Source organism: Aotus nancymaae, unplaced genomic scaffold (genome assembly GCF_030222135.1).
Source record: "Aotus nancymaae isolate 86718 unplaced genomic scaffold, 86718_ANA_hifiasm-v0.15.2.pri h1tg000057l, whole genome shotgun sequence".
NCBI lineage: Eukaryota > Metazoa > Chordata > Mammalia > Primates > Aotidae > Aotus > Aotus nancymaae.
In genome coordinates, this window is record NW_026988471.1 from 68,780,843 (window position 1) to 68,807,073 (window position 26,231).

The following is a 26,231-nucleotide window of genomic DNA, read 5'->3' on the forward strand; positions in this document are numbered from 1 at the left end:
CGGGGATAAACACTCCGCGGCGGTGGCGGCTGCTGCTCTGCTCCGGGTTCTGTCACAGTGTCGGCGGTGCTCGGCTCACTGGCCCCCTCCCTCTCTTGTCAAGCGTGGTTGCCAGAGAGGCTCCCTCAGCCCTGCTCCGCGGGGTCCACAGCTGGGTCCACAGCGGTCCGGCGGCGGCAGCGAACCCGTGGGCAGTGGAGGTTGGTCCCGTGGCTCCGGCCCCGGTGCAGAATGGCGGCGGCGGTTCGGATGAACATCCAGATGCTGCTGGAGGCGGCCGACTATCTGGAGCGGCGGGAGAGAGGTGCACGGGGACGGGGAAGGGGTCTACCCGAACCGGGGCCGAGGGTCCTGGGGGACCAGCCTCAGGTCCGGGCGCCCAGCCGCTCCGGGGGTGGTTGGAGGCGCGGAGACCGCGAGCGCTCCCAACCCCTCAGGCTCTCCCCACGCGCGGTCCGAAGAGAGGCCGCCGTTGCCCCAAAGCAAAGAATGAGGTGGAGAAGGGGCTGCCGCCCGCCGGGGTCCCGAACGCCGCCTCTTCCCTAGCCCCTCACGAATGGGTGGCCGGGGCCCCCTCCGCCGGGCTGGTCCTTTACCTCACCCGGGCTGGTCCCAGCCGGCCCCCAGGTGGGCCCGGCGCCCCAGTCTCCCGGGCACAGGAGCAGTGCCTCCCCGTCACCGGCTCACGGTGCTTGTCCCGCACCTTCGCCTGAGGCTGGTCCCACTTAACCCGCACCAACCTGCTGGACGTTGCCAGTGGGAAACCCAGGCTGCGTGAGCTTAGCCACTACTGTGTCTCTCAACAATGAGCAGCTGGATCCTCCTTACACCTGCTCCGAACTGAGGGTGTTCACACAATGTGTGTTTTTTTTTTAAATCATTGTTCTCAGAATTCCACCTTACTCCATTTAATTATTTCCACAATATTCTTTTAAAGATAAATAAAAGAAAAAGGAAATACTGTAGAGGGGAGAGTATTAAATATTCTGGGCCCATTCATTAACTGGATCCTCCGGTTTTCTAGAAGCTGAACATGGTTATGCCTCCATGTTACCATACAATAACAAGGACAGAGATGCCTTAAAACGGAGGAACAAATCCAAGAAGAATAACAGCAGTAGCAGGTAATTTGGTAAATATTTTCCTCTCTCTTTTAGATTGTATTATAGGTGACACAAACTGCTGAATGTAAGTTGCCTGTTGTGATTATAACCCTATAAAATTACACTGTGGCAGTCATGATTCAGTAATGTACACATGGGCTTAAGCCATTGCAGGAAGCTGTTTCTTTTTGAGTTGAGGGAACTGAAAAGAAAATTAGAAATGTTTTACATTTCTTAATGAACTTTATCCAAAATTTAATTTCACTTTTCTTCCCTTTTGGAACATAACACTCTGGAAGCTTCAAGTGAGATTAGCAATGGTGACAATATTTTGCCTTAGAAGTTGCAGATTCAGGGCAAGTTTTCTATAAGTCAAAATGCTGGACATTATCCATTTCTTTTACTCTTCATAGTGATGATTTTATAAACATATTAAAGTGCCTGACTTGGCACAAGTGCTAGGATCTCATATTTGACATTTAAATTAAATACAGTGGTTTGTTTGATACTCTAATTTGTCAACTCTATTTGTAATGGCAAAGAGGAATGATTGAGGTTAAAACCTACCTCTTTAGTGATAGAGGAATATATAATACCAAAATATTAATATGCTACAACCTTTTCATGTTAGCCTTATAGATTGTCTTATACTGTAGTTCTTAAAAGCTGTAAATCTCACTGGATATTTGGTTAATGGTCAGTTAAATCACATATTAAAGTCCTATGCATAGTTTCTGGTACATATAAATAGTCTGTCAATGTTACTGCCCCTTTCCCTCCTTCTTTGCCCTTAAAATATTGTTGGCTAGGAAATTTGTTTTATTAGATTTCTTCAACTATACCTTTCCTGCCAGTAAATTAAAAGCATTGACATTTTCATCACTGGTTTAGAATCCTTATCCCTCCCTCACCCTCATGAATAACTCCTTGCAAGTAACTATTTGGATAGCTTCTGTGACTTAATACAGACCACTAAAAGCCAGGAATTTCCCGCTGAAACTTAAAAATCACTTGTTCTTGCTGCCTCTTCTGTACTTGGTTCACCTCATTAGTATCACTGGTGGAACCACAGGATGTGAGCGGCATTACTTGTGCCATGCCCTTGAATAAGAATGGCACATGAAGGATGAACCTGGTAATTACCTGGTGGGTTTTACTTGTCCTTCCATCTTAGTGTTACCTGAAGGTGGTAGCCGGTAGTTTTGTGCATGGATACTGAGGCACTTTAAGAAGGATATTAATACTGACTTGTAATATGCGATGGTATAAAAACAAGCTGTGTTGCATTTTGTTAAAGTATTTTTTTTATTTTGTTTGGAATAATTTTGAGGCCTTTCAGTTAATTTTTCTAGAAAAGCATAGTCTATTTTTGCTTTTATTGTCCACTAATGATTTGAGAGGAATTGTCCATGTTACTTATTGAGGCTTAATACCTTAACACTTTATTTTTTCCTGAGTTTCACAGGAAGGTTCTAGGGGATAATCAGTAGTGGGGATAAGAAAATGAGATGTTGAAGAGAAGTGGCTTGGTTCCAAAAGGTAATTAGGAAAGAAAAGTAATAATAGTTAAGAATCTCAAGCCAAGAAATGGATTCTTTCTAGTATCTTCTCTTTAATAATCAGTACAACACCAAAAAATGACTACAAATCCTTCTGTTAATTGGTTGGTTTGCTTTCCATGGTTAGAGACGAGGGTTATCACAGTTGTCCATATACTTGACTGATAATGAGTTAGTGTAATATATTTAGTGGTGTAAGGATTTCTGAGAGACGGTGATGAAACCTAGAGGTAGCACCAGACAAACACGTGAATCGACAGCAGGTAGTTTTCTTTCAATGTGATCATTTCCTTCATGACCCATTTGGAATGGCTCCTTTTCTGAGGAACAAGCAGTCCTAACAGAGAAAGCGGCTTGACCCCGTAGTTTGAATGAGCTTTATATCCTCGGCCATGTATGGTCAGAATTTTGAACTGAGGTAAAGAATAGGGAGAGATTACTGCTGGTTTACATAACCCTTGAATAACAGTTTATTCTTGTTCATACAGGTTCAAATGCTGTGCTTTTTGCTCATAGAGTCTGGGGGAGTACTTTTCCTTGGACAATAAAAGATAAGATTTAGCCACATAGGAAACTCCTTAGGAACTGAAAATACAGATCTTATTCACATTTCTCTAGTTACTTATTAAAACAACAAAAACAAAAATGAAATTGTGAATATCAATTGTTTTTGAAATTATCCATAGAACTACTGGAATATGGGAAGATGGAATTTTCTTTCCTACTAATTTTTGAAGTCAATTACTAATTATTTAAAATTGAAATCCAGAACTTTTTTAAAGTATGTTTTGTTAAATTAGTAAAGCAAGCTTTGGCACTCATGTGAAAGAGGAAGTTCAGGACTTGCCACCCAGTTGTTTTATAAGACAGTAGCTAGAGTGAGCTGATACGAGGAGTCCTTTTGAACCCAAGGATTATTCCTGTTTATCTCAGATATGTCATAATTTGGCTTAGTTTTTTTCTTTTTAGTGTATTTTTAAATGGTGAAATTTGACCTTTATCAGTGATTCCAGAGTTATCCATTCTTTTCCATAATCCTATGGAAAATAGTTTTGACACAAAGTATCAATGTGTTCTTATAATGCTTTAATTAAAATTGTAAATATTTACCCATCAATGGAGGTGACCAGCAGTCTCTGAACTGATCATTTTTGAATGGGCTGCTTTTTATTAATAATTCAGTTTCAGTAAACCAAATACACTTCAGTAATACTCAAGTCATTAGGTATAAGTCCTCCTTTAAAAAGCACCATGTGTTTAACACTCTTCATCAAATAAAATCTGTAGTTTTAAAAATTTTGTTCTGATTTTGTAAGGAGTTGTGCTTCCTATGGAATTTGTTTAAAAATTTATTTTGGGGATTCAGAAGTTTACATAACTCTATTAGTTTATCTATATCTTTTCAAAGAATCCAGGAATATTTTGGTAAGAATTTCCTGTGTGCTGTTTTTTTTCTACTGTCTTCTCAACCTATTACTTTCCTTTCCTCTACCTACTAGGGATGGTCTTTGTCTACAGGTAAACAGGAGAATCTCAACCAGCAGTTGGCATATACTTTCATCCATTTTATTTATTTATTTAATTATTTTTCGAGACAGAGTCTTGCTCTGTCTCCTAGGCTAGAGTGCAGTGGCACCATCTCAACTCACTACAACGTCTACCTCCTGGGTTCAAGTGATTCTCCTGCCTCAGCCTCCTGAGTAGCTGGGATTACAGGCACACATGATCACGCCCAGCTAATTTTTGTACTTTTAGTAAAGACAGGGTTTTGCCATGTTGGCCAGGCTGGTCTCAAACTCCTGATCTCTATGATCACCTGCCTAAGCCTCCCAAAGTGCTGGGATTATAGGCGTGAGCTACTGTGCCCATCTACTTTCATCCATTTAAAAAAATCTGTCAGGCTTTGAACTTATTAGTCCCGGTTAAAACTAAAATGCCATGTGCTTTAGAGCCCAAGGTTTGCAGTACAGCCCAGATTCTTGTTAACTGTAGCACAATGTGACTGGAGAATGCTGAGGGATAACCAAGTGAATCAATGTAAAAATTTTATTTCTTTTTAATTGAAATGGGATCTTGTTGTGTTGCCCACACTGGTGTTCAACTCCTGAGTTCAAGAAATTCTCCTGCCTCAGACTCCCAAAGTGCTGGGATTACAGGTCTGAGCCACCATGCCTGACAATTTAAAACTTTTTTTTTTTTTTTTGAGACAGAGTCTTGCTCTGTCGCCCAGGCTGGAGTGATCTCAGCTCACTGCAACCTCCGACTTCCTGGTTCAAGCAATTCTCCTGCCTCAGCCTCCTGAGTAGCTGGGATTACAGGCATGCACCACCATGCCCAGCTAATTTTTAGTAGAGACAGGGTTTCACCATGTTGGCCAGGATGGTCTCAATCTGCTGACCTTGTGATCCACCCGCCTTGGCCTCCCAAAGTGCTGGGATTACAGGCATGAGTCACCATGCCTGGCCTAAAACTTTTAAGTTAACCAGTTTTGAATTGGTTTGAATACATGAGGTCCATGTATTGTTTACCTAGAAAACAAATACTCCAAACTTAAAAATACTGTTATTATTTTCTATTTGTTTTTTCTTCATGAATAAAAATTGATCCCCAAGGTCCTTGTGGAAGAGAAGTTTTAATGCTGGGTTGGAAATTTCTCATTTCAAGGCAACCTCCTCACTTCCTGTGCCACCCCCCAACATTCACTGTCCTTATCCCCATTCTCTGATGAGTGAACTTGGTGGTGGTGCTCCTGATGTACATGAGTGGCTGAGCACTCTTGAAGTGGTATTCCTCCATGATTGCTGTGAGAATTTATCTCCTAGGCCCAGTAAGGTGCTGAGTGTGGCCCCACAGAATTCATGAGGTGAACCAGGGAGTAAACTCCTGAGCTGGTTAAATTCTAGAGAATTTTCATAAGAAAGGTCAAGATTCAGCTCCTTTATAATGCTGGTAGGTTCTTCCAAGTTTATAACTAGTTAGGAAGGGGTTGTGTGAGGAGGACACTAAAGGGGCCACATTGACTTCTTATGACTTTGTGAAAACTTGTCCATAAAGTCTTAGACCAGACCTTCTCTTTAAGGTCAGTCATAAATACACTAATAATATGGTTTCATATCCATCACACCTTTTATCCAGGGCTCTATAACCAGTTTTACAGTTGTTACCTCATTGATCCATACTTGTTCAGTAAATAATTCATAATTATTTTTATTCCCATTTTATAGGCAGGTTAACCAGTGACAGGATGATAAAGAATTTTATTTATTCCACAGTATCAGTCAGTGGCACAGCTGGACTTCACATTTCCCTAACTTCTGCTTTAACCAACCTATCATCTTTATGTTGAGCTGAGCTTTGGAAACCCCTTCCTAAAATCATCTGGTAGCTATTTAACAGTAGCATCTTGTACATGATAGTTACTCCAGGGAGTCAGAAGATTGGGAAGGGTTTTTTTGTTTTTTTTTTTTTACTATTTAAAACAGTATAGTCAAGCAACTTTACACAAAATTTTGGTGTTTGCTACCCCAAGGGAAAACTGCAGGGATTGGGTAGGGGTGCTACCTCCACTGTTCTACCCTTAGCCTAAAGAAAGCTTTGTGGTATTACATAACACAAATTCATATTGCTTTGTGGCAGCTGTTTTTGTATAAATAGACCCCTTTTATTTCTTGCCTTAAAATGGATGATTTTTCCACTAGAGGATGCAGGCATCTTGGTTTGTCGCTTTACCTTGAACTCTATTTTAGGTATTTACATTTATCTAACTCTTCAAATGGACTACTTTTTTTAGTAGAGCCCAGTGAATTTTTCCCCCTTTCTCCATCTCTCCTACCAACTTCGGAGAGAAAGAAGTTAAAATAATTGTGTTAGTGTTGAAGCAGTTCTTTAAGATAAGAATATCTTATTTTTCTCTTATTGTTTCCTCTTTCAGATCAACTCACAATGAAATGGAGAAGAATAGGTGAGTTGGGAATTTGGGAGGTGGAATGCAGGGAGTTTTGTTGCATTCTCTATTCATTAAGTTCAGACTTGGTTGCTCTTTTTGACGCTTCCCACTAGTAGCACCTGATGTCAGAATTTACCGAGGGCCCTCGAAGCAGCATTGCTCATAAATCACTTAGATAGATGTGGAACTTGCCAGTTAAAAGACCTCACCCCTAACCCTCACCCCCACCAGGCCACTCCTGAGGAAGGCCTTTGAATGACTGTTCCACAGAACAAAGCATTTTAAGTCAGAGGTAACGTTTCCACAAATAGTGTTTTAAAAAATTACATACTACTGAATATAATTGACTGTGTTATATTAAATCACATATACACAGATATATATGTATATCCACAAATGTAATACACATGTGTGTGTATTAACACATATGTTTTAACATGTGTATGTATGTATATTTGCAGTTTACTTGTGAATGAAGAGTCTCAAAATTCAGGCAAATGTATGCATGGCAGAAATTGTGGAGTTGGTGCCTTACTAGAGGAGGCCTGCCACCCTCACTGGGCTCCATCTTGCCACAAACCTGAGTGGAATCTCTCTCACCTGGATTGCCTTTTGGGCTTAATTTTCCAAATCAAGTTGCCCCTTCTTCATTGAGGCAGCTGAGTGGTCCTCAAATCTGGTTGCACATTAGAATCACTTGTAAAGCTTTTTGTGTATTTTTAAACATATTATTATATTAAACACATTATATACACATGCTTGTATATTTTTCTGGTGGGGGTAGAGAACAAAGGTTTATTTCTGCTGATTCTATAAAATAACTTTTTATTATAGAAAATTTCAAATCTGGCCAGGCATGGTGGTCCACACCTGTAATCCCAGCACTTTGGGAGGCTGAGGTGGTGGATCACCTGAGGTCAGGAGTTCAAGACCAACATGGTGAAACCCTGTTTCAACTAAAAATACAAAAAGTAGCAGGGTATGGTGGCATGCGCCCGTAATCCCAGCTACTTAGGAGGCTGAGGCAGGAGAATTGCTTGAGCCCGAGAGGTGGAGGTTGCAGTGAGCCAAGATCCCACCACTGCACTGGTCTGGGCAACAGAGTGAGACTCCATCTCAAAAGAAAAAGAAAAGAAAAGAAAATTTCAAATCTACAATCAACTCCTATGTATCCATTACCCAGCTTCAGTAATTATCAACAGTTTGCCAATCTTCTATAAGCAAAACTACCTCTCCCGATAGAATATTTTAAAGCAAATTTTCTTGTATTTCTAGTAAACACCAAAAAAAAAAAAAAAAACCACCCAAAATGACAACAACAAAAAAACCACTTGCTTTTACAATATTGAAAAAAAATTGACAACTTTTTGTGGTGTTTTTAAAATAAACAAACAAACAAATAAAATAATGCCCGGATCTTACCCTTAGCAATTCTGATTTAATTGGTTTGGGTTGAGGCTCTGCACTAGTATGTTTCAAAAGCTCCCCAGGTAATGCTCATGTGCAGCCATGGCGGAGAACCATTGAACCAGCCTCATTCTCTGAGCTCCCAACAATTTGAAATGTGGGCTACCCATCCAAATTGAGTGCTTTCTCAGTGCTCTGCGTGAACAAGAAAATGATGTGTAATGATGGCTCTGTAAATACATGTGGTTATTTCCTGCAAAACTTCTTTGAAAAAGGAGCCTGACTCTGAAAGTCAGGATCTAAATATTTATGTTTCATCAGTGAAAGGGCAGACCAAACCTTTGCTAGGCAGGTAGAATCTTGGAAGAGGGCAGTTAGCTTTACTCCACTATGGAATTTTGTGTGTGTGTGTGTGTGTGTGTGTGTGTGTGTGTGTGTGTGTGTGTGTGTGATGGTGAGTGTGCCTCACTGCTTATATGCTTCTGCTCATCCCTTCTTCCCTTTTAAGTGTTCTGTGATTGTGGCCAACCATGTTTTAAGTTGAAGCTTCCTTTATGCTTTAGGTATTTACATATAATGAACTAGAAACTCAAAAGTATCTCTTCCTAAGGTGGAAAGGTAGTCAGCTGTGGCTTCTCTTTCTCATCTTTAGATTTTCTCTTCAGATTCTCTCCCTTCTTCCTGCTTATGCAGTGACATGGGTAAACCAGGACTATTTCTGCTGAAAAATCTCCTAGTTCTTCACACCTCTAATATTTTACTTTGGTATTCATTTTTATTATTATTAAAATTTGATCCCTTCACATAAAGACTTATTAAACGTTGTGACTTTTGCCTCTGCAGGAATGCCACAGAATGCCAATTTATTTATTTTAGCTCCTCAGGGATGTTTATTTATTTTATTTTTTTTTAGTATTTATTTTAGCTCCTCAGGGATGTTTATTTTCTGTCTATGGTGGCCTCAGAACTTGTGCATGTTACTGGGTATTAAATGCCTTCATACTAGGGTATTGAATCAGCAAGGTCCTCATCACAGAGAAATGTGCAGTTTGTCCATTGGGAAAGATTCAGAGAAAGTTTCAGTTAATATACTAAGTGCTAAGATTGAGGTGTGCACAAGAGGCCAGAGGTAAAAATTCTAGAAAACTGGACGTGAAGTCAGCACTAGACAAGCTGCCTGTAATTTAGCTTGCTTCCATATGACCAGAAAATTTTTGCTTGTTGAAAGTTTAGTTATTTACTTTCCTTCTTTTCTTTTTTGGAATTTGATCTTTTAAGGTCTTGATAATCTTTCTAGTTTAGAGCATGTGAACAGAAGAGAAGGAAAATCAGGACTCAGTTTACTTACTTTAAGCAAGCATTGGTTGCTACAGTTCAGGGGAGGTTAAAGTTGTTGGGCTCTTCTCTCTTATTAGTGTGGATGCTTAAGAATGTCAGAGTTTTGAGGTCAGTTGAACAGCTGCTTTTGTCCTCTCCCTGGTTTTAGTAGCTGAGTCCTATAAAAGAATACCACTCTGGTGAATGCTAATACACGCTAGCCATTTTTTACCTTATAACATTGCATAAAAAGATTATCATGGCTTTCATTGCTTCTCGGCCTTTTGGCTAAAATCAAGTGTAAAAAGATTGCCATGGCTCTCAAAAAAATAAATAAATAAAATAAGGAAGAAGAAGAAAGGCAAATTAGGAGAAGAACTTCTAGCAATGGGATTTTCCCTTTTCTTGATATTGCAGAGTTGATTATACTTGGGTTAGTTTTCTTGAATTAAAACCTTTTCTATGGCACTTTAAAGATGCTAAATAATTAGTGTTACTCTATGTTATTGGGACATCACAGTAAGGATATTATACCCAACACCAACACTTTGAAGTATCGTGGCATTGATGGGACAATAAAGGACTTCCTAGAATGGTGGTGGTAGTATTTTCTACTGAACAGAACAGGTGTTGAGCACCTAAGATGCCGTATAATAGGTGCTGGGACTACAGAGCCAGCAAAGGCTAAGCACTGCTGTGGAGAAGCGCAGATGAATATTACTCTGCAAGGGGGTTTGGCAGTCAGCACATGGCCTGTGTTTCTCTGCATTTTAACTAATTTTCTGGGTCTGATCTCCTAAGAAAATACCCTTGGGTGTGTGTGTGTGTGTGTGTGTGTGTGTGTGTGTGTGTGTTTTCTCTTTTTAAACTAATCTTGCAGAAAATTTTGAGAAATATAGAAAATAATGCTAAAAATTTAAATTGTCCATAGTTCTAGCACTCCGAGAAAACCAATGGAACTTTGAAATGTATCTTTCCAATTGTTTTGGAAAATAACTGAAAATACAGTTTTGCATAGAAAGTTAGAAAATTCAGAAAAGCACAAAGAATATAAAAATAACCTGTAATAGGCCTCTCAGAGGTCACACCTGCTAATATTTGTTCTATATCCATCTAGACTTTTGTGTATAATTTTTTTAACCAAGATGGGATTGTATATTAATAATTTGTAGCATCTTTTCCAGTTATAAATGTTTTCCAATGTCATAAAATCTCCTTTCCAACATTACTTAATGCCCTGTATTATATCATATGGATATGTTAAACCTCATATAATCAATCCCCTAGTTTAGAGTCTTCCCAGAACATAAAGAATGCTTTCTTAAACCACCTGAAGGAAAATCTCTGTCCAACATTGTAATTATTTCCTTAGGATACATTTTTAGCTGTGGAATTGATAGTGTACATGTTTTTAGGATTGCTGGATTTTCCACCAGGCAGGTTACAGGCAGTGTTTTCCCTATACTTCACAAGTTGACGTTATAACTTAAAACCTTTATGAGTTTGATAAGTAAAAAATAAAAAACCACATAGGCAACTTGTTTTAATTTGTATTCCTTATACTACTAGCATAGTTGAACAATTTTTATGTCTTTGACTCTGTATGTCTCTTGTGTAAATTGTCCATTACCTTTGCCCAGTTTTCTACTGAAGAATTTATCTTTTTTTAATTGTAAAAAGTTTTCATAATATAAAGGACATATATGAAAGATATTGACCCTTTTTCTATCACAGAACTGTCCAGTTTATCATTTCACTTTACTGAATCAGTCTTCCCTCACTGATTCGAGTTGCTACCTTTGGTATATACTTAATTTTTGTTTATGGCTAAGTCTCTTTCTAGACTTGTTCTTCCAGTCCATTGATCCATCTTTTCTTCCTATGCCAATATATATCCTTTCATTCTCCTTTTTTTATTTTTCCATGCTCTTAGCTATTTTCACCAGTTTTTTTCCTGAAAAATTTTTTAATCTATGAATTCCCCAATCTCTAAATTCTTTTAGAAGTTTAAAAATTGACATTACATAATTCCAATATAAACTAACCTTAAAAAGTTCATGCTTATATATTAGATCTTTTCATCCAGGATTTGGTGTGTGTCTTTATTTGGATCTCCCTTCTGTCTCTAAGCAATGTTTTGTAGCAAAGTTTTCCACACTGGTCCTGTGAAAGGTACGCCTCGATTTATATATTTTTAGATTGCTGTTGGTTTCCCGTTTTAGTTAACTGGTTAATTATTGTGGAATATTAAAAAAATTTGAATCTTTTGTTGTTATATACTGTTTATTGATGATAGTTCTGCTATTTCTTTCTCTTAACTGAGAATACCTCCACTTTAAATGCCTTTCAATGAGCCCCTCCGCAAAGGGAGACTGAGCAAATACATGTAAGCTACAGCCAATGGACTCTTTTTTCAAAGGTGATTCTGGCATCTCCTTTAATAGTAGACATCCATTTTTCTGGAATAGTGCATATGCAGGCCTTGCTGGAATTAGGTGCCTGATCTAGAGATACCACCTCTTCTGACCCTGTGACAGAAGATTTCTGTGGGGAAGACTTAGCAGCCCAGTCTAAGCTGTTATTTCCATTTGGTCAAACAGTATTTCAGTGGCATCTAGTCTGGCATGAGAAACCAATTTAGTCAGGTCTCTTCTGCAAGAATATTCTGATTGATTACAGGTCCCTATAGTTTGTTCCTTTTGAGTTTCAATTTTTCAAATAACCAAGCCTCTTATATTGGAAGGGCTGGGGCCTGACTTTTGCACTGGGCCTGAGTTGTGGTATGCATTGCATCACTCTGGTTTCTGAACTTTCTTGACCACATTCAGATTTCACTCTAGGATGTTGTAACAAGTCCACGTTTGTTGCAACATGGAGTAAGGTTATTATGAAGGAGGGACACAGCGATCAATGTACAAATCCAGTCTATATTGATGATCTGGAGGAGAACTCACATTTGTATAAGAATTGATCTTTCTTGTACTATACCCCTTGAGTAGATGACACCTGCCTTTGGCACGACTTGGAGGAGAGATACATGCTGGTCATTTGACCAATTTCTGGTCTCCTACCTGGAGGCCTGGGGCTACTCCCTGACTTTTTGTAATAGGCATTAATAGTCAAACAGTGGGACAGAGCTAGCAAGTACTAATCATAATATATATGTTGTATTTGAAAATTAGGCTCTGAAAAGGAAGTATTAATGAGATATACTTAATGTATTTCATACTTTAATGAAGATCACTTCTTTGTTAAAATATTAAATACATAAGTATATCTCATTAATGTATATCTCCAAAATGTAGCCACCATAAATTGCTATTTATGTATTATTCACTGAGTATATTACTATCTTTGTATTTTCTACAAAGATTTATCAGCACAATTGTGAGGAATCTTCAAAACCTTTTAGGGTTCCAATTAAGTTGGGAATAATGATGCATTTGGCAATTGTTTATAAAGGCAATTGTTTCTGATTCAGACCCAGAAAATTAGTTAAAATGCAGAGAAACACAGGCCATGTGCTGACTGCCAAACCCCCTTGCAGAGTAATATTCATCTGCGCTTCTCCACAGCAGTGCTTAGCCTTTGCTGGCTCTGTAGTCCCAGCACCTATTGTTTCCATTTTGGAAAAAGGAGGAAAGTATTTTCCCCCCTCAAAGCATGACTTGTAGTCTTCACCTGGATTTTTTTTTTTCTGTTTAATGCAGTAGGTCTTTGTTCTCAATGCAGAATCTTTTGTGATCCTTGACACTTGAAGGGATGAATTTTACAAGTCCCATTAATAAGACTTGTTTCTTCTTACTCTGTACCACATACCCCTTTTCCTTACTGTACAGTTCATACATACCCATAACTAAAATTATTTTTGTTCAACCTTCAATTATCTTATAGGATTTATGATGCTATTTAATTGGCTAAGTTTGTGCCCATACCAAGATAGGTGATAAAATGGTGAAGGCTCAGAGTTAAACAGGCTACCCTGCTTAGGGTGATCTATTTGGAAAGGAAAAGAAAGTTATGATAAGCTATGAAAGCTTGGAAAGAAGTTAAGTCAGATGAGATGTTTGAGGGTGAGGGAAAAGAAAGATCTGTGTTTGGTAAGGGCAAAAGGGAGCCCATTCTGTAACTTTAGGCAGGAGCTGATATTTGTCAGGCTTTGAATGTAGCTCCTACAAATCATTCTGCAACAATTCATCTACATGTTTGAGAACTCCAACTAAATTTTAATTACCTCAAAGGTAGGGACTGGATCTTACTCAATATTATATCCCAAGACTAGCTGGGTGTGGTGGCTCACACCTGTAATCCCAGCACTTTGGGAGGCCGAGGTAGGAGGATCACTTAAGCTAAGGAATTCAAGACCAGCCTGGGCAATACAGTGAGACCCGTCTGTACAAAAAATAATTTTTTTAATTAGCTGGGCATGCTGGTGTGTATCTGTAGTCACCACTACTCAGGAGGCTGAGGTGGGAGGATTGCTTGAGCCTGTGAGGTTGAGGCTACAGTGAGCTGTGATGGCACCGCTGCACTCCAGCCTCGTTGACAATGCAGAAAAAAAGAAAAAAGAAAATATAGCCTAGGACCTAAGAAAGCAGCAGAACATAACATAATAGTTCTCTTTTTTTTTTTTTGAGATGTAGTCTTACTCTGTCACCCAGGCTGGAGTACAGTGGCACAGTCTTGGTTCACTGCAACCTCTGTCTCCTGGGTTCAAGCAATTCTTGTGCCTCAGCTTCCTGAGTAGTTGAGATTACAGATGTGCACCACCACGCCTAGCTAGTTTTTGTATTGTTAGTAGAGATGGGGTTTCTCTATGTTGCCCAGGCTGGTCTTGAACTCCTGGCCTCAAGTGATCCACCTGCCTCAGTCTCCCAAAGTGCTAGGATTACAGGTGTGAGCCACTGTACCCGGCCTGTTACTCTTTTTTTTTTTTTTTAAGACAGAGTCTTTCGCTGTCGCCCAGGCTGGAGTACAGTGGTGCGATCTCGGCTCCCTGCAACCTCCACCTCCCAGGTTCAAGTGATTCTCCTGCCTCAGCCTCTTGAGTAGATGGGACTACAGGTTCCCGCCATCACACCCAGCTAATTTTTAGTAGAGACAGGATTTCACCATGTTGGCCAGGCTGGTCTCGAACTACTGTCCTCAGGTGATCCACCAGCCTCGGCCTCCCAAAGTGTTGGGATTACAGGCATGAGCCACCATGCCCAGCCCAGCCTGTTATACTTTCAGTAAAGAAAAGTAATCACAGATAACAGTGCTTCCCTGAAACACACACACACACACACACACACACACACACACACAAACACACACCCTCATTTGATACTACTTCTGGTCTTGACTACATCCATATTAAATGCAGGAGGCACTATCTACAGATAGCACCATCTACCTAATAATCCTGCTTTGTTGAATCTGTTACCCAATTTGCAGATCTACTAGCCTGAGAGAGATCCATAGGTAGAATCAAGGAAGAATGAGTCTGGAGGCAGAAATAAGAACTGCATTCAGAATTCAGCCCAGGTGCTGTCTGTCAGTGCCAAAGCTCTGGTAGGAGCTGGTGCCTCAAACAGCTTGGCACCTTGTTCATTAATGATTTCCTTCACTTGGATATTTAATTTCTATAATTCATGGCTGGCAAGAGTTAAGGAAAACTAACAACAGAAATATGTGGTATCTGAATATTTTTTATATTTAAATCTTTAATCTGTTTGGAATTTATTTCGATGTTAACCTCCTCACTCTCTTGCCATTTTCTGAATAATCCATTCTTTCCCCAAGGATTTACAGTGTTATCTCCTTTATGTGCTAAATTCATGTCTATTCTTAGGTCTGTTTCTGGGGATTTTTATCCTGTTCACTTGATTTGTCTGTCTATTCCTGTATTAGTAGTACACTGTTTTTAATTATTGAAGCTTTATAATACAATTTAATATCTGGTACAGCACATTCCTCCTCATTATTCTTCTTTTTCAAAAGTTTTGGCAGTGTCTCACACATCTATTCTTCTAGATGAAGTTTAGTCCCAACCAGCATTAAAAAGAACACCGTTGGGAGTTTTTTTCTTGGAATTGTGTTAAATTTGTAAACAAACTTGGGGAACATTGACATTTTTTGCTTGGAGGGTTCATACCCAGGAATCTGCTATTTTTTTCATGTGCTCAGATTTTCTTGTGTCTTTCAACAAAGGTATATAGTTTTCTTCCCATAGTTCCTTCCCCACCTGTTTTAAGTTTGTTCCTCAATATGTTACACTTCTTGTTATTGCACATGAGATATTTTAAGATCTCTGTTTGTGCTTAGACTTCCCAAGTCAATACATATTTGCCTCTATTTTTATTTTCCTTTGGCCTTTGCAGTAGAGATCAAGGAGGGAGGCCCAGGCTCTTCAGAATGCTTGTCCTGCAGCAAGCAGAAGTTAGGCAGATGCCTCCTTCCCAACCTTGCAATGCTTTCTACCCCTGCCTCTCCATGATGTGAACAGGAAATAAAGGAATATTTTATTTGCATTCGTTGGTTTTATAAAACCCTTGCTAATTTTGTTAATGTAAAGAAATAGCACTTTTATCATAAGCACTTATCATGTTTCTGTAGAAAATGGATTAGATTTTCCATTAATTATTTTAATGACGAAAGATGTCCATTTTTTTCAAGATTGTTCAGAGAAGTGGATTTTGCCAGATAGCCTCTGTCTGCCTAGTGAGACATTTTTGAGTTCCCTATTGGTTGTAAAAGGAATATTATAGTGCTATAATTATCTGTGTTTGCTCACAATTCTTCTCCTTCTACAGAGGAAGCTAGGATTGAAAGAATTACTGCTACCATATACAGAGTACTCCCATCAGACCCTGACCCAGGGGCTTCCATACCTTGTCTCAGTCAGTACCCATGAGTACCCTCCCAGGGAGGCACTGTCACCCTCATTCTACTGATGAGGAAACTGAGGCTACACAGAGTTAAGTAATTTGCTCAAGGTCACACAGGGAGTTAGTGGCAGAGCCGGGATCTCAAATATTTACTTTTTTTTTTAAATATAAACTTCATTTTTTAGTTTTTGTGGGTATGTAGTAGGTGTGTATATTTATGAGGTACATTATGTATTTGATACAGGCATGCAATGCATAATAATCACATCATGTAAAATGGAGTGTCCATCCCTTCAAGCATTTATCCTTTGTGTTACAAACCATCCAGTTAAACTCTTTTAGTTATTTTAAAATATACAATTAAATTAATTTAACTATAGTTACCCTGTTGTGCTATCAGATACTAGGTGTTATACATTCTTTCAAGCTTCTCCCCACCCCCACTACCTTTCTCGGCCTCTGGATACCCTCCTACTCTCTATGTCTGGGACTTCAATTGTTTTGATTTTTACATCCAGCAAATAAGTGAGAATATGCACTGCTTGTCTTTCTGTGCCTGGCTTATTTCACTTAACCTAATGACTTCCAATTCCATCCATGTTGTTGCAAATGACAGGATGCCATTCTTTTTATGGCTGAATAGTACCCCATTGTGTATATGTACCACATTTCTCCAAACATTGACTCTTAATCACTGCATGAATATTTGTTTGCATAGTGACTGAAAGGTTCAGAATTTTTAAAAAAATTAAAAATAAAAATAAAATTTGGGATACTTAAAACTTACTGAAGATAATCTATAATTGTATCTAAATTAGTTATTACTAGTTATAAGCCATACTTGATTCTGAGCATGACTGATTCTAGTTCAAAGATTGGTTTCTTTATGCTGCTGTAAACCAAAGGTATATCAGCCTATTCAGAATAATTAGTTACGTTTCTGAAGAGTTAGAAGGCGAAGTTTGTTAGAGTTCATGACCTAGGTACAAAGCAGTGTGGATCAGTGCTAAAGGAAGAGGTAGCCGGGTGCCAGGAAGCTGGGAGGTAGCTCTTGGCAACAGAGGGAAGACTGTCTGAAGAAGATATCATGGGAGGAGAGCCAACTGCAGGGGTCAGATTGAGGTGTCGGGTGGCTTCCTGTTGAGGATATGTGGCAAAACCCCTGCTAGTTCGCCAAACGGGAGTTCGACCTGGTTTAAAATGGGACAGCAGGGCAGGGAAATAGTCAGGACTGAGAAGAGACAGCTAAGATAGGTGTTTGTTCTGCTTCTTTTGGATCTGGGAGCTCCACGGGTACTCAGGGCTGGCAGAGGGATTCTAGATCCCAGGAGTTTGTGTGTGTCTGTGTGTGTGTCAGGGTTGGAGAGCCTTGGTAGGAGCTGTATGTAACAGAGGGGTCTGCTGGCTTTTTTATCTGGTTCGGGGATTGGATTTCACTACTCTATGATGGAACTGAGTCTACTTAGTATACTTCCTTGCTCTCCTGTGGCTGGCCAGTGCACCAGTATGGGGAATGTCTGCAGGCGGTGACATGTGGGCAGGGGGCAGCCAGCCATGAGGCTGCAGCAGTGAGGCGCCAGAGAAGGCCAGGGGGCAGACAGAGTTGGCTTTGGATCTCTGCAAAAATCCAGAAAGAATTCTGGGCCTATTTTCATAGAACTAGGCCAGAAAACACTGAGTGAACAAGTATTTAGCCTCAGCTGGAATTAGTCAAATGGCTTATTTCTAGTTTCACAACTAGGAGTGTTCTTTAGAAACCCACATTTGGGTAGTGAAAATTGCACTTTCTGGGCAAGACTCCTGTAAAAAGAAATGACGATGCATCAAAAGATGACTTTATTATATTTTTATCAGTAGACAAACTTCCTAAAAAAAATTCACACACTCATATCTGCATATAGACCAACATCATAGACGTACTAATATGACACTGTTCTGAATTATGCAGTCTTTGCAAATAACAAGCTGGCTGAAAAATATCTAAATATAATTTTAATTTTTAAACTTTTTCTTCTGATTTGAAAATTAGCTCACACTTGTAATCCCAGCACTTTGGGAGACTAAGGCAGGTGGATCGTTTGAGATCAGGAGTTTGAGAGCAGCCTGGCCAACATAGTGAAACCCCCGTCTCTACTAAAAATACAAAAATTAGCCGGGCATGGTGGTGCATGCCTGTTATCCTAGCTACTTGAGAGGCTGAGGCAGGATAATCCATTGAACCCAGGAGGCAGAGGTTGCAGTGAGCCAAGATTGCGCCACTGCACTCCAGCCTGGACAACAAAAACGAGACTTCATCTCAAACAAAAAAAGAAAATTAGTCTATAAGCTTTATGGCAAGAAATAAATTAGACAATTGTATAAATGATGAATTATAGTTTCTCATTTTGTTTCTAATAACATGATCTATTTTCATGGCTCTTTTTGAAGAATATTATGCAAGATGAACAGGTTTTTTTTTTTGAGATGGAGTCTCACTCTGTTGCCCAGGCTGGAGTGCAGTGGTGCAGTCTTGGCTCACTGCAACCTCCACCTCCCGGGTTCAAGTGATTCTTCTGCCTTAGCCTTTCAAGTAGCTGGGACTACAGGCATGTGGCACCACACCCAGCTAATTTTTGTATTTTTAGTAGAGATGGGATTTCACCATTTTGGCTAGCCTGGTCTCAAATTCCTGACCTCAGGATCCACCCGCCTCAGCCTCCCAAAGTGCTGTGATTACAGGCGTGAGCCACCAGGCCCAGCCAAACAAGTGTATTTTACACACAAGTTTTCTTCCCTTCCCCGGCCCCCACACCATGCAGTAGTGGAAGGAGCAAACCTGTAACATGAGTCTTTGCTATGGCTCTGCCACATGGACAGGTTTTCAGAGCAAGTGAAAGTCTTACAAAATAGTAAAGCCCTTGTCCCATTACCTCTTCCTAGCTCAGAAATGAATGCTGTACTCCCCAAGCTTGCCAAGCCTTAGAGTGCCCTCGGAGAGTTTAAGACATCTTCCTCATGATCTAGAAGAGGCAGGAGGCTCAGAAGGAAGTCTAATGCATCACTTCCTAGACCCACCTTGGGGGAACATCCTGAAGTCTCCCTGGAGAGTGTGAATTGACTTCTTACATTAATATCATGCATATACACCTGTCCTACAGCTTTCTAAAGCCATTTCCTTTCTTTGGTCTACATTTTCAACTTTTGCTATTACAATACAGTTCTTAAGAGGAAAAAGGGCAAACGTATAAGGCATTGCATTGTTTCCCAATTCAGCCGGAGTGTAACCTCCTAGACTCCAGGGAGCTCTGCTCCAAGTACGTTGTGTGTGGGCAATGCATGTTATCTAAAACCCAAAGACTCTGAGCACTGCTGAAGGTGCAAAGAAGCAGTAGAGATGAACTCTGTCCTCTAGAAGCTCAAAGTCTAGTCGAATAGATGACATAATCCACTCAGCAAACACTTATTAAGCATGTGTGTGTTTGAGGCACTGTGGCAGCACAGCAATGATTAAGCTGCAATCCTAATTTTCTAAGGAGACTGCAGTGAACGGTTAAGTAACAGATACGAAACAATTCAGGCAGTACAGTGAACTTCCCAGTGAATCATATAAACAATTAAGTGGTGCTCAGAAAATAGAGGAATCACTGTGGGCTAGGATGGCTTCGAAAGGCTTTAAGGAGGTGGTAAGCTTAAGCAAAAACCCCAAATCTCAGCTGTTTCTTACATTCATGGAATCTTCCGGGTTCTAGAATAAAGCACAAACCAAGTTTCAAGGAAATATAAATTTCTACATTGTAGCGACTTGGGTGCTCTCTCTTCAGTCGATTGCTGTGGCTGCTTCCTCATCCAGGCCTTCTCCCTCTCCCACTCTGTATCATTGCACCCGTCTAACATACTCCAAGAACAAAAAGTATAAAAGATGACTCAGTAAAAATCCCCCTCGCTTCCTTCCTTATCTGTGTCTAACTGCTCCTTGCCTTCTCCCTGCCCAGCCACTTTCTTATGTGTCATTCCAGAGTTTGTCTACATACAAGAAAACATGAATTTAGATTCTTGTTTTCCTTTGTTTTTAAGATAGCATGGTATACTCACAGTTTGGCATCTTGCTTTCCTTCACTTAATAGTATATCTGGGAGATCTTTCCTAATAGGACATAAAGCACATTCTCATTCTTTTTGATAGCTACATAGTACTCCACTGTGTAGATGTAGCATAATTTATTTAACCAGTTCCCTCCTGGTTGGTCATTTGGGTTGTTTCAATCTTTGCTGTTACAAATGAAGCTTCAACAAATAACTCCACAGAGACATACGCTCCTTGACTTACAATGGGGTTATGTCTCAATAAGCCCATCATAAATCAAAAATATCCCAAGTCTAATATGCATTTAATACTTAACTATATCCATTATAAATTTAAAAAATTGTAAGTTGAACCATCCCATGGCTGTATATAGTATATACACACATGAAAGACCATATAATAGCAGATATTATTCCCTACCCATCACTTATATTATCAATAGACTTAGCTTAGAAAACCTTGGATTTTGCTTTTCATCGTTTTTACCAGCATTGTCTGGTTCAAAATACATTTATTCAGCAAGAGGTCATTGGTAGCATTTGCCATTACAAGGCCTGGGCAACTTCACGCTCTTGTAGAATTCATTCTTCCTGGGGTGCCTTCTGGCCCACTATGAAACTCTCAAATGCTACTGTGGTCTTGTTTTCATAGACGGGCTCATCTTCGCTTGTGCCTGGAGAAGTTGAAGGGGCTGGTGCCACTTGGACCCGAATCGAGTCGACACACTACATTGAGTTTATTAACAAAAGCCAAATTGCACATAAAGGTAAGTGTATCATTGGGATGCTGCTTTATCTTTACTTGTTTAGTAAGGGTTTGTCTGTTGATACATCTCTAGGGCAGTCCTCTCCCCTGAACTCCTCCAGTCTAGCTACTGGATGAATCACAGGTACCTCAAATGCAACATGTTCAAACACCAACTGAGTATTTCTCACTCCCATGCACCAGAGGTTTAATGGTCCATCCAGCTCTCCATCCAGTTGTACAAGCCAGAAACTCAGGAGTCCTTGATAGCGCCTGCTCCTTAACCATATATCTAGGCCATCTCCAAGGACTAAGTATTTTACAACCTGGTCTGCTTCCATCTTCACCCCCACTGTCTACTGCAATAAAATCTTCAGAGGTCTCCCTATATCCCTCTGGGTCCCTCCCATCTGCTTTCCATGCTTCCTGAGAACAGTCCTTCCAAGGCACAAATCAACATGTGACTTTGTTTAAAATTCTTCTGTGACTCAGGACAAACTCTGTCACCAGGCCAGCCCCAGGCTCTGCCTTGCCTGGTCCTCACCTGCCTCTGCAGCACCATCTTGTTCTCCACGTCCCCTTTCTCCAGCCCTTCTTCCAGTCCCTGGAACTTGTCATGTTGTCTTACTCAGGACCTTTGTCCGTGCTGTTCCCTCTGCTTGGTACACTTTCCCCTGTCTTCTTCACCTACGGGACTTCTTCAGATCACAGTGCAAGCCTCTCTAGCTCAGAGAATCCTTTGCTGACTTTCCCGACTCAGTGACCTCCTTACTGTGACAGGTGGTCCTGTCACTGGCTATCTCTCTTAGCACTGTCACAGCTGACATTTGACAGTAGTTTGTGTGACCATCGGGTTGTCTCAATCATTAGACAGTAGACTCCATGAGGGCGGGACCTGGGTCTTTGTGCTCACTTCGCGGTCCCAGCACCTTGCAGGGTGTTGGGCACAGAGTTGACACTCTCCATGCTACCTGAATAGCAAAAGATAAGGGGAGTTGGATTCAAAGTCTTGAGAGCCACAGCCAAAATCCCTGTTTAGCATGTTTGGATAGTCATATCATAGTTGAACAGATGTTACTTTAATTATGGTTAGTAGCCTGCATGCATGACAATTCTGGGAGAAAACCTCTATTTAAAGCAAAACAGCTACAATTAAGCAATCGTCTTAATTATCTGAAGAATATGAGAAGCTAGGAGGGCAGATTTGTAAAAACAAGTATTCTATGGAAATGTGTTTTCTAAACTCTTCTGTTTGACAAATTAGAATCAGGACATCAAAAGGGACTATTATTTCCTGTTAACAAACAAGTTAATTGAGATTTGGCATGACACAAAAAAGTGCTTATGTAATTGGGACACGTACTTGAATAAACATAGTTTTAAATGGAAACGTGTTTCTTAAGCTCCCATCACGTGCAGTTTTCTAGTTCAGAGATCAGGTGTTCAGGGGATTGCTGCAAACAAGGGAGACCAAGTTAGGGGCTGCTGCGTGCAGTCTTTTCAATACTAAAATTGAGGGCTCCCAGGGTGCCAGCATGTGAGAGCTCACCCCCAGAATCCCTGTGACAGGACAAGCACCCACAGCACTGGTGATGCTGAAGAGTCACTGGCCAGTCGACTTCCTGTCCCAGAGAGAAGCTTGATGAGTGGCACCAAAAGGCTCTGAGGAAGCATGGCGCATTTCACTGCTAGAAGGGAAGACGCGGGGTATTGCCCATTTAGAAGTCCCCTGTGGGGCCCAACAACTACCCCTTTGACTTGCAGAAACTTGAAGATTGTGACAGAAAAGCTGTTCACCAAATAGACCAGCTTCAACGAGAGCAGCGACACCTGAAGAGGCAACTGGAGAAGCTGGGCATTGAGAGGATCCGGATGGACAGCATCGGCTCCACTGTCTCCTCTGAGCGCTCGGACTCCGACAGGGGTGAGCCCCTCTTGCTGCACCCTCTGCCACCCTCCTTCCCTCCTCCCTGTCTCCCTTGTCCTCTCCCACCTCCAGAGCAGGGCAGAGTGGGGGGTTCAGTGCCACTGACAGGAGGCAGAGCGTAAGAAGAACTAAGACATTGGGTATGTTGTAGAGAAGTCAAACAGTGTGACCCCCAATGACAGGTTCCTCCCCCTGCTAGCACTTAGGTGACAACGTCTATAGAAGGGTTTGATTGAGGTCAGTTTTCAGCCTGAATTTTCTGTTTTTGTTTTTTGTTTTTTTGAGACAGTCTCGCACTGCCACCCAGGCTGGAGTGCAGTGGTATGATCTTGGCTCACTGCAACCTCCACCTCCTGGGTTCAAGCGATTCTCCTGCCTCAGCCTCCCAAGCAGCTGGGATTACAGGCATGTACCACAACACCCGGCTAATTTTTGTATTTTTGTAGAGATGAGGGTTCACCATGTTGGCCAGCCTGGTCTCGAATTCCTGACCTCAAGTAATCCGCCTTGGCCTCCCAAAGTGCTGGGATTGCAGGCATGAGCCACCCACACCTGGCCAAAATTTTGTATTTTTAATAGAGATGGGGTTTCGCCATGTTGGCCTGGCTAGTCTCAAACTCCTAACCTCAAGTGATCCACCCGCCTCAGCCTCCCAAAATGCTGGGATTACAGGCGTGAGCCACAGCGCCTGAGTTTTCTGCAGAGCGCTTTCATCAATGTCTTTCGCTCTTGTCCGCCCTGCAGAAGAAATCGACGTTGACGTGGAGAGCACGGACTATCTCACAGGTGATCTGGACTGGAGCAGCAGCAGCGTGAGCGACTCTGACGAGCGGGGCAGCATGCAGAGCCTCGGCAGTGATGAGGGCTATTCCAGCGCCAGCATCAAAAGAATAAAGCTTCAGGACAGTCACAAGGCATGTCTTGGTCTCTAAGAGAGGAGGCTCTGCGGCCACCTCCTTGAAGGTTTTCCCTGTCAGATCTGATTGGGTAACGTATTGGACCTGCCCACAACTCCCTTGCACGTAAACTTCAGTGTCCCACCTTGACCAAAATCAGCTTTGTAACTGTTTTCAAGGAAGTGCTTAGGATTGTGGGTTTCTGATTGCATCCACTAGCTTCTCTTTTTCTCGCCATAAAAATTTGTCTCTGAGAGACTGTACATTCCAATCAATTTGAAGCATCCAAGAATTCTTAGACCGAATAAGCAATGTCCACATCTCAGCAGTCCCCTCTTTACTCTCTGCGTGTCCTCTCCCAGACCTTTCTTCCAGTTTTCTGGCTTACTATGTTACTTGCCTAGGAGGAATGTCCAAGTGTGTCTTGTGCTTAGGAAACTGAAGGAAACAAACTTTTGAAATTGAGATCCTGATCTCAGAACTCCAAAGTAAGCTTTGAAAGCGGCATTTAAGAGCACTTAACCATGGTCCTCACCGCCAGTGAGGAAGTCAGGAATACCTCTAGAAAATACGCCCTTCACACACAGCGCGTGCTCATTCCCTCAACGTACTGTGTGTGGATGGGAGCAGTATTTCTCACTTTAAAATGGACACCTTGATAGTGTGTCTTTGGGGTTGCACAGCTCATAAAAGTTCCAAATTGTTTGTTCTCACAAACAAAACGGTACAATCTATTTTTGTGCGACGTTCTTGGGACCTCGCTGTGTTCTGCTATCTCCAGGCACATTCTCCCCTCCAAGTTTGTTAATGCTACTTGTCTCTGGAACATTTTTTTTTCCTACCTCAGAGATAAATGAGATCTCCATTTCCCACTTAACACAAAGTGATTATCCTCTTTCTTTTTGTTTCCCCCCGAATAAGTGACATTTGGTCCAATTCTAATGTATTTTCCTATTGAACTTTCAGCAATAACTGAGCTGTGGCACTAGCAGAGCTAGTGGCCATTATCAGTGAAAGAAAAAGTCCACATTTCTACTCTCTGTTGCAGGTGAACAGGAGAGGATGGTACACTGTTACTAGAACTCCTCTCCTTAGTGATTATTTTTGGACACACCCAGAAACTTCTTTATGGAGGCTTTTGGGTTGATAGTTTAAAAGGCTGATTTTTCTTTTTGGTTATGATTTCTCCCTTAAGTGGTCTCCAACTTTGTAGCATTTTTATTTAAGCTAAAACAGAGCACATGTATATGTACATAAGACACATTAAATCTAAAAATACTATTTATTCATTTTATATAAACTAATGTAATGGAAAATAAATTCTTATGACTTTGTGCTTTTATAGATGTTCTAGAAACTTTGTATGTAGGTATATACAAAATTAGTTCATTCCCCTGAATATTTTTGCATTCATATTTTTGAGGTCTTGATGTTTTCAGCCTCTGACGAATCTTTTTCACTGAATTTGAACCATTTATAAAATCTGTGATGCTGAAGCAGAGTGTGTCACAAAGTGATGAGAACATTCCTAAAATCCATGGACTCACTGCGACTTAAGGGCTCAACGGCTGACTCGGCAGCGGGCAGCGACCCCACGCTCCCCTGCTGGTCTGCGGTCACTCGCACACCATAGCCTGAAGCTCACCTAGCGCCTGCACCTCGCACACAGCTAAGGTCAAAGTTCAAACGCACTCCACAGGGAAGCTCATTCTGTACCGGAAGAGCAATCTCACAAAGCAAGATTACTTTTGTGTGATTCTTTAATGTATTTGTTTAAATGTTCTGATTGGAAGTAGTGGATTCCTAAATGATTCCAAAGTCATCTGTAATTCTTCTGTTTTTGTTTTGTTCTGTTTTTTTCTTCATTTCAGCTTTGGGTTGGGGGAGGGACAGGTGACACAAATTTTTTTTTTTTTTAATTTTTTTTATTTTTGGAATCTTTTCCAATAACCAGCTAAAGATTTGCACTGAAATACAACTTGTATGCCTTTTGCATTCTTAAAGCCTGCTTCCTGGATTTAAGCAGAGTGATAGTGTTCAAAGAGCCAGCTCAGCCTGTAACATGTTTGAAAAAGATATGTCTGCACTTTGAGGTCCCTTTTGAATGCCATTCACCAGACCTCTCAAGCATTTTGTTTCATTGCTACATCCAAGCACCTCACAAGTCCACGATGCGGGATAGCATCGAAAACTCAAGACTTTGGAAAAAGCTTGTGGGCTTGCATTGGGGAAGGGAAGGGAACAAAATTTGTGTACTTCTTTGTTTAATTTAGAAAGAAGGCATCCGAGAGATGCCGTTATTTCTGTGTTTCAATTGTTGTGCCTTTGAGTTAAACTGCATTTTTGTCTTTTGGTTGAAATCTGAAATGTACTGTCCCAATATAAAACAGTAATTATTTGA

At 40.8% G+C, this 26,231-nt stretch overlaps 1 protein-coding gene across 1 annotated transcript; it reads left to right on the top strand.

Annotated features, from left to right (window-relative positions):
* MXD1 (MAX dimerization protein 1) lies at nucleotides 1-26,231 on the top strand. Its single transcript, XM_012433949.2, has 6 exons — nucleotides 1-304; nucleotides 1,025-1,124; nucleotides 6,594-6,623; nucleotides 20,915-21,029; nucleotides 22,772-22,931; nucleotides 23,679-26,231. Exons 1-6 carry the CDS (start codon nucleotides 232-234, stop codon nucleotides 23,864-23,866), a joined length of 666 nt encoding a protein of 221 aa, XP_012289372.1. The 5' UTR covers nucleotides 1-231; the 3' UTR covers nucleotides 23,867-26,231.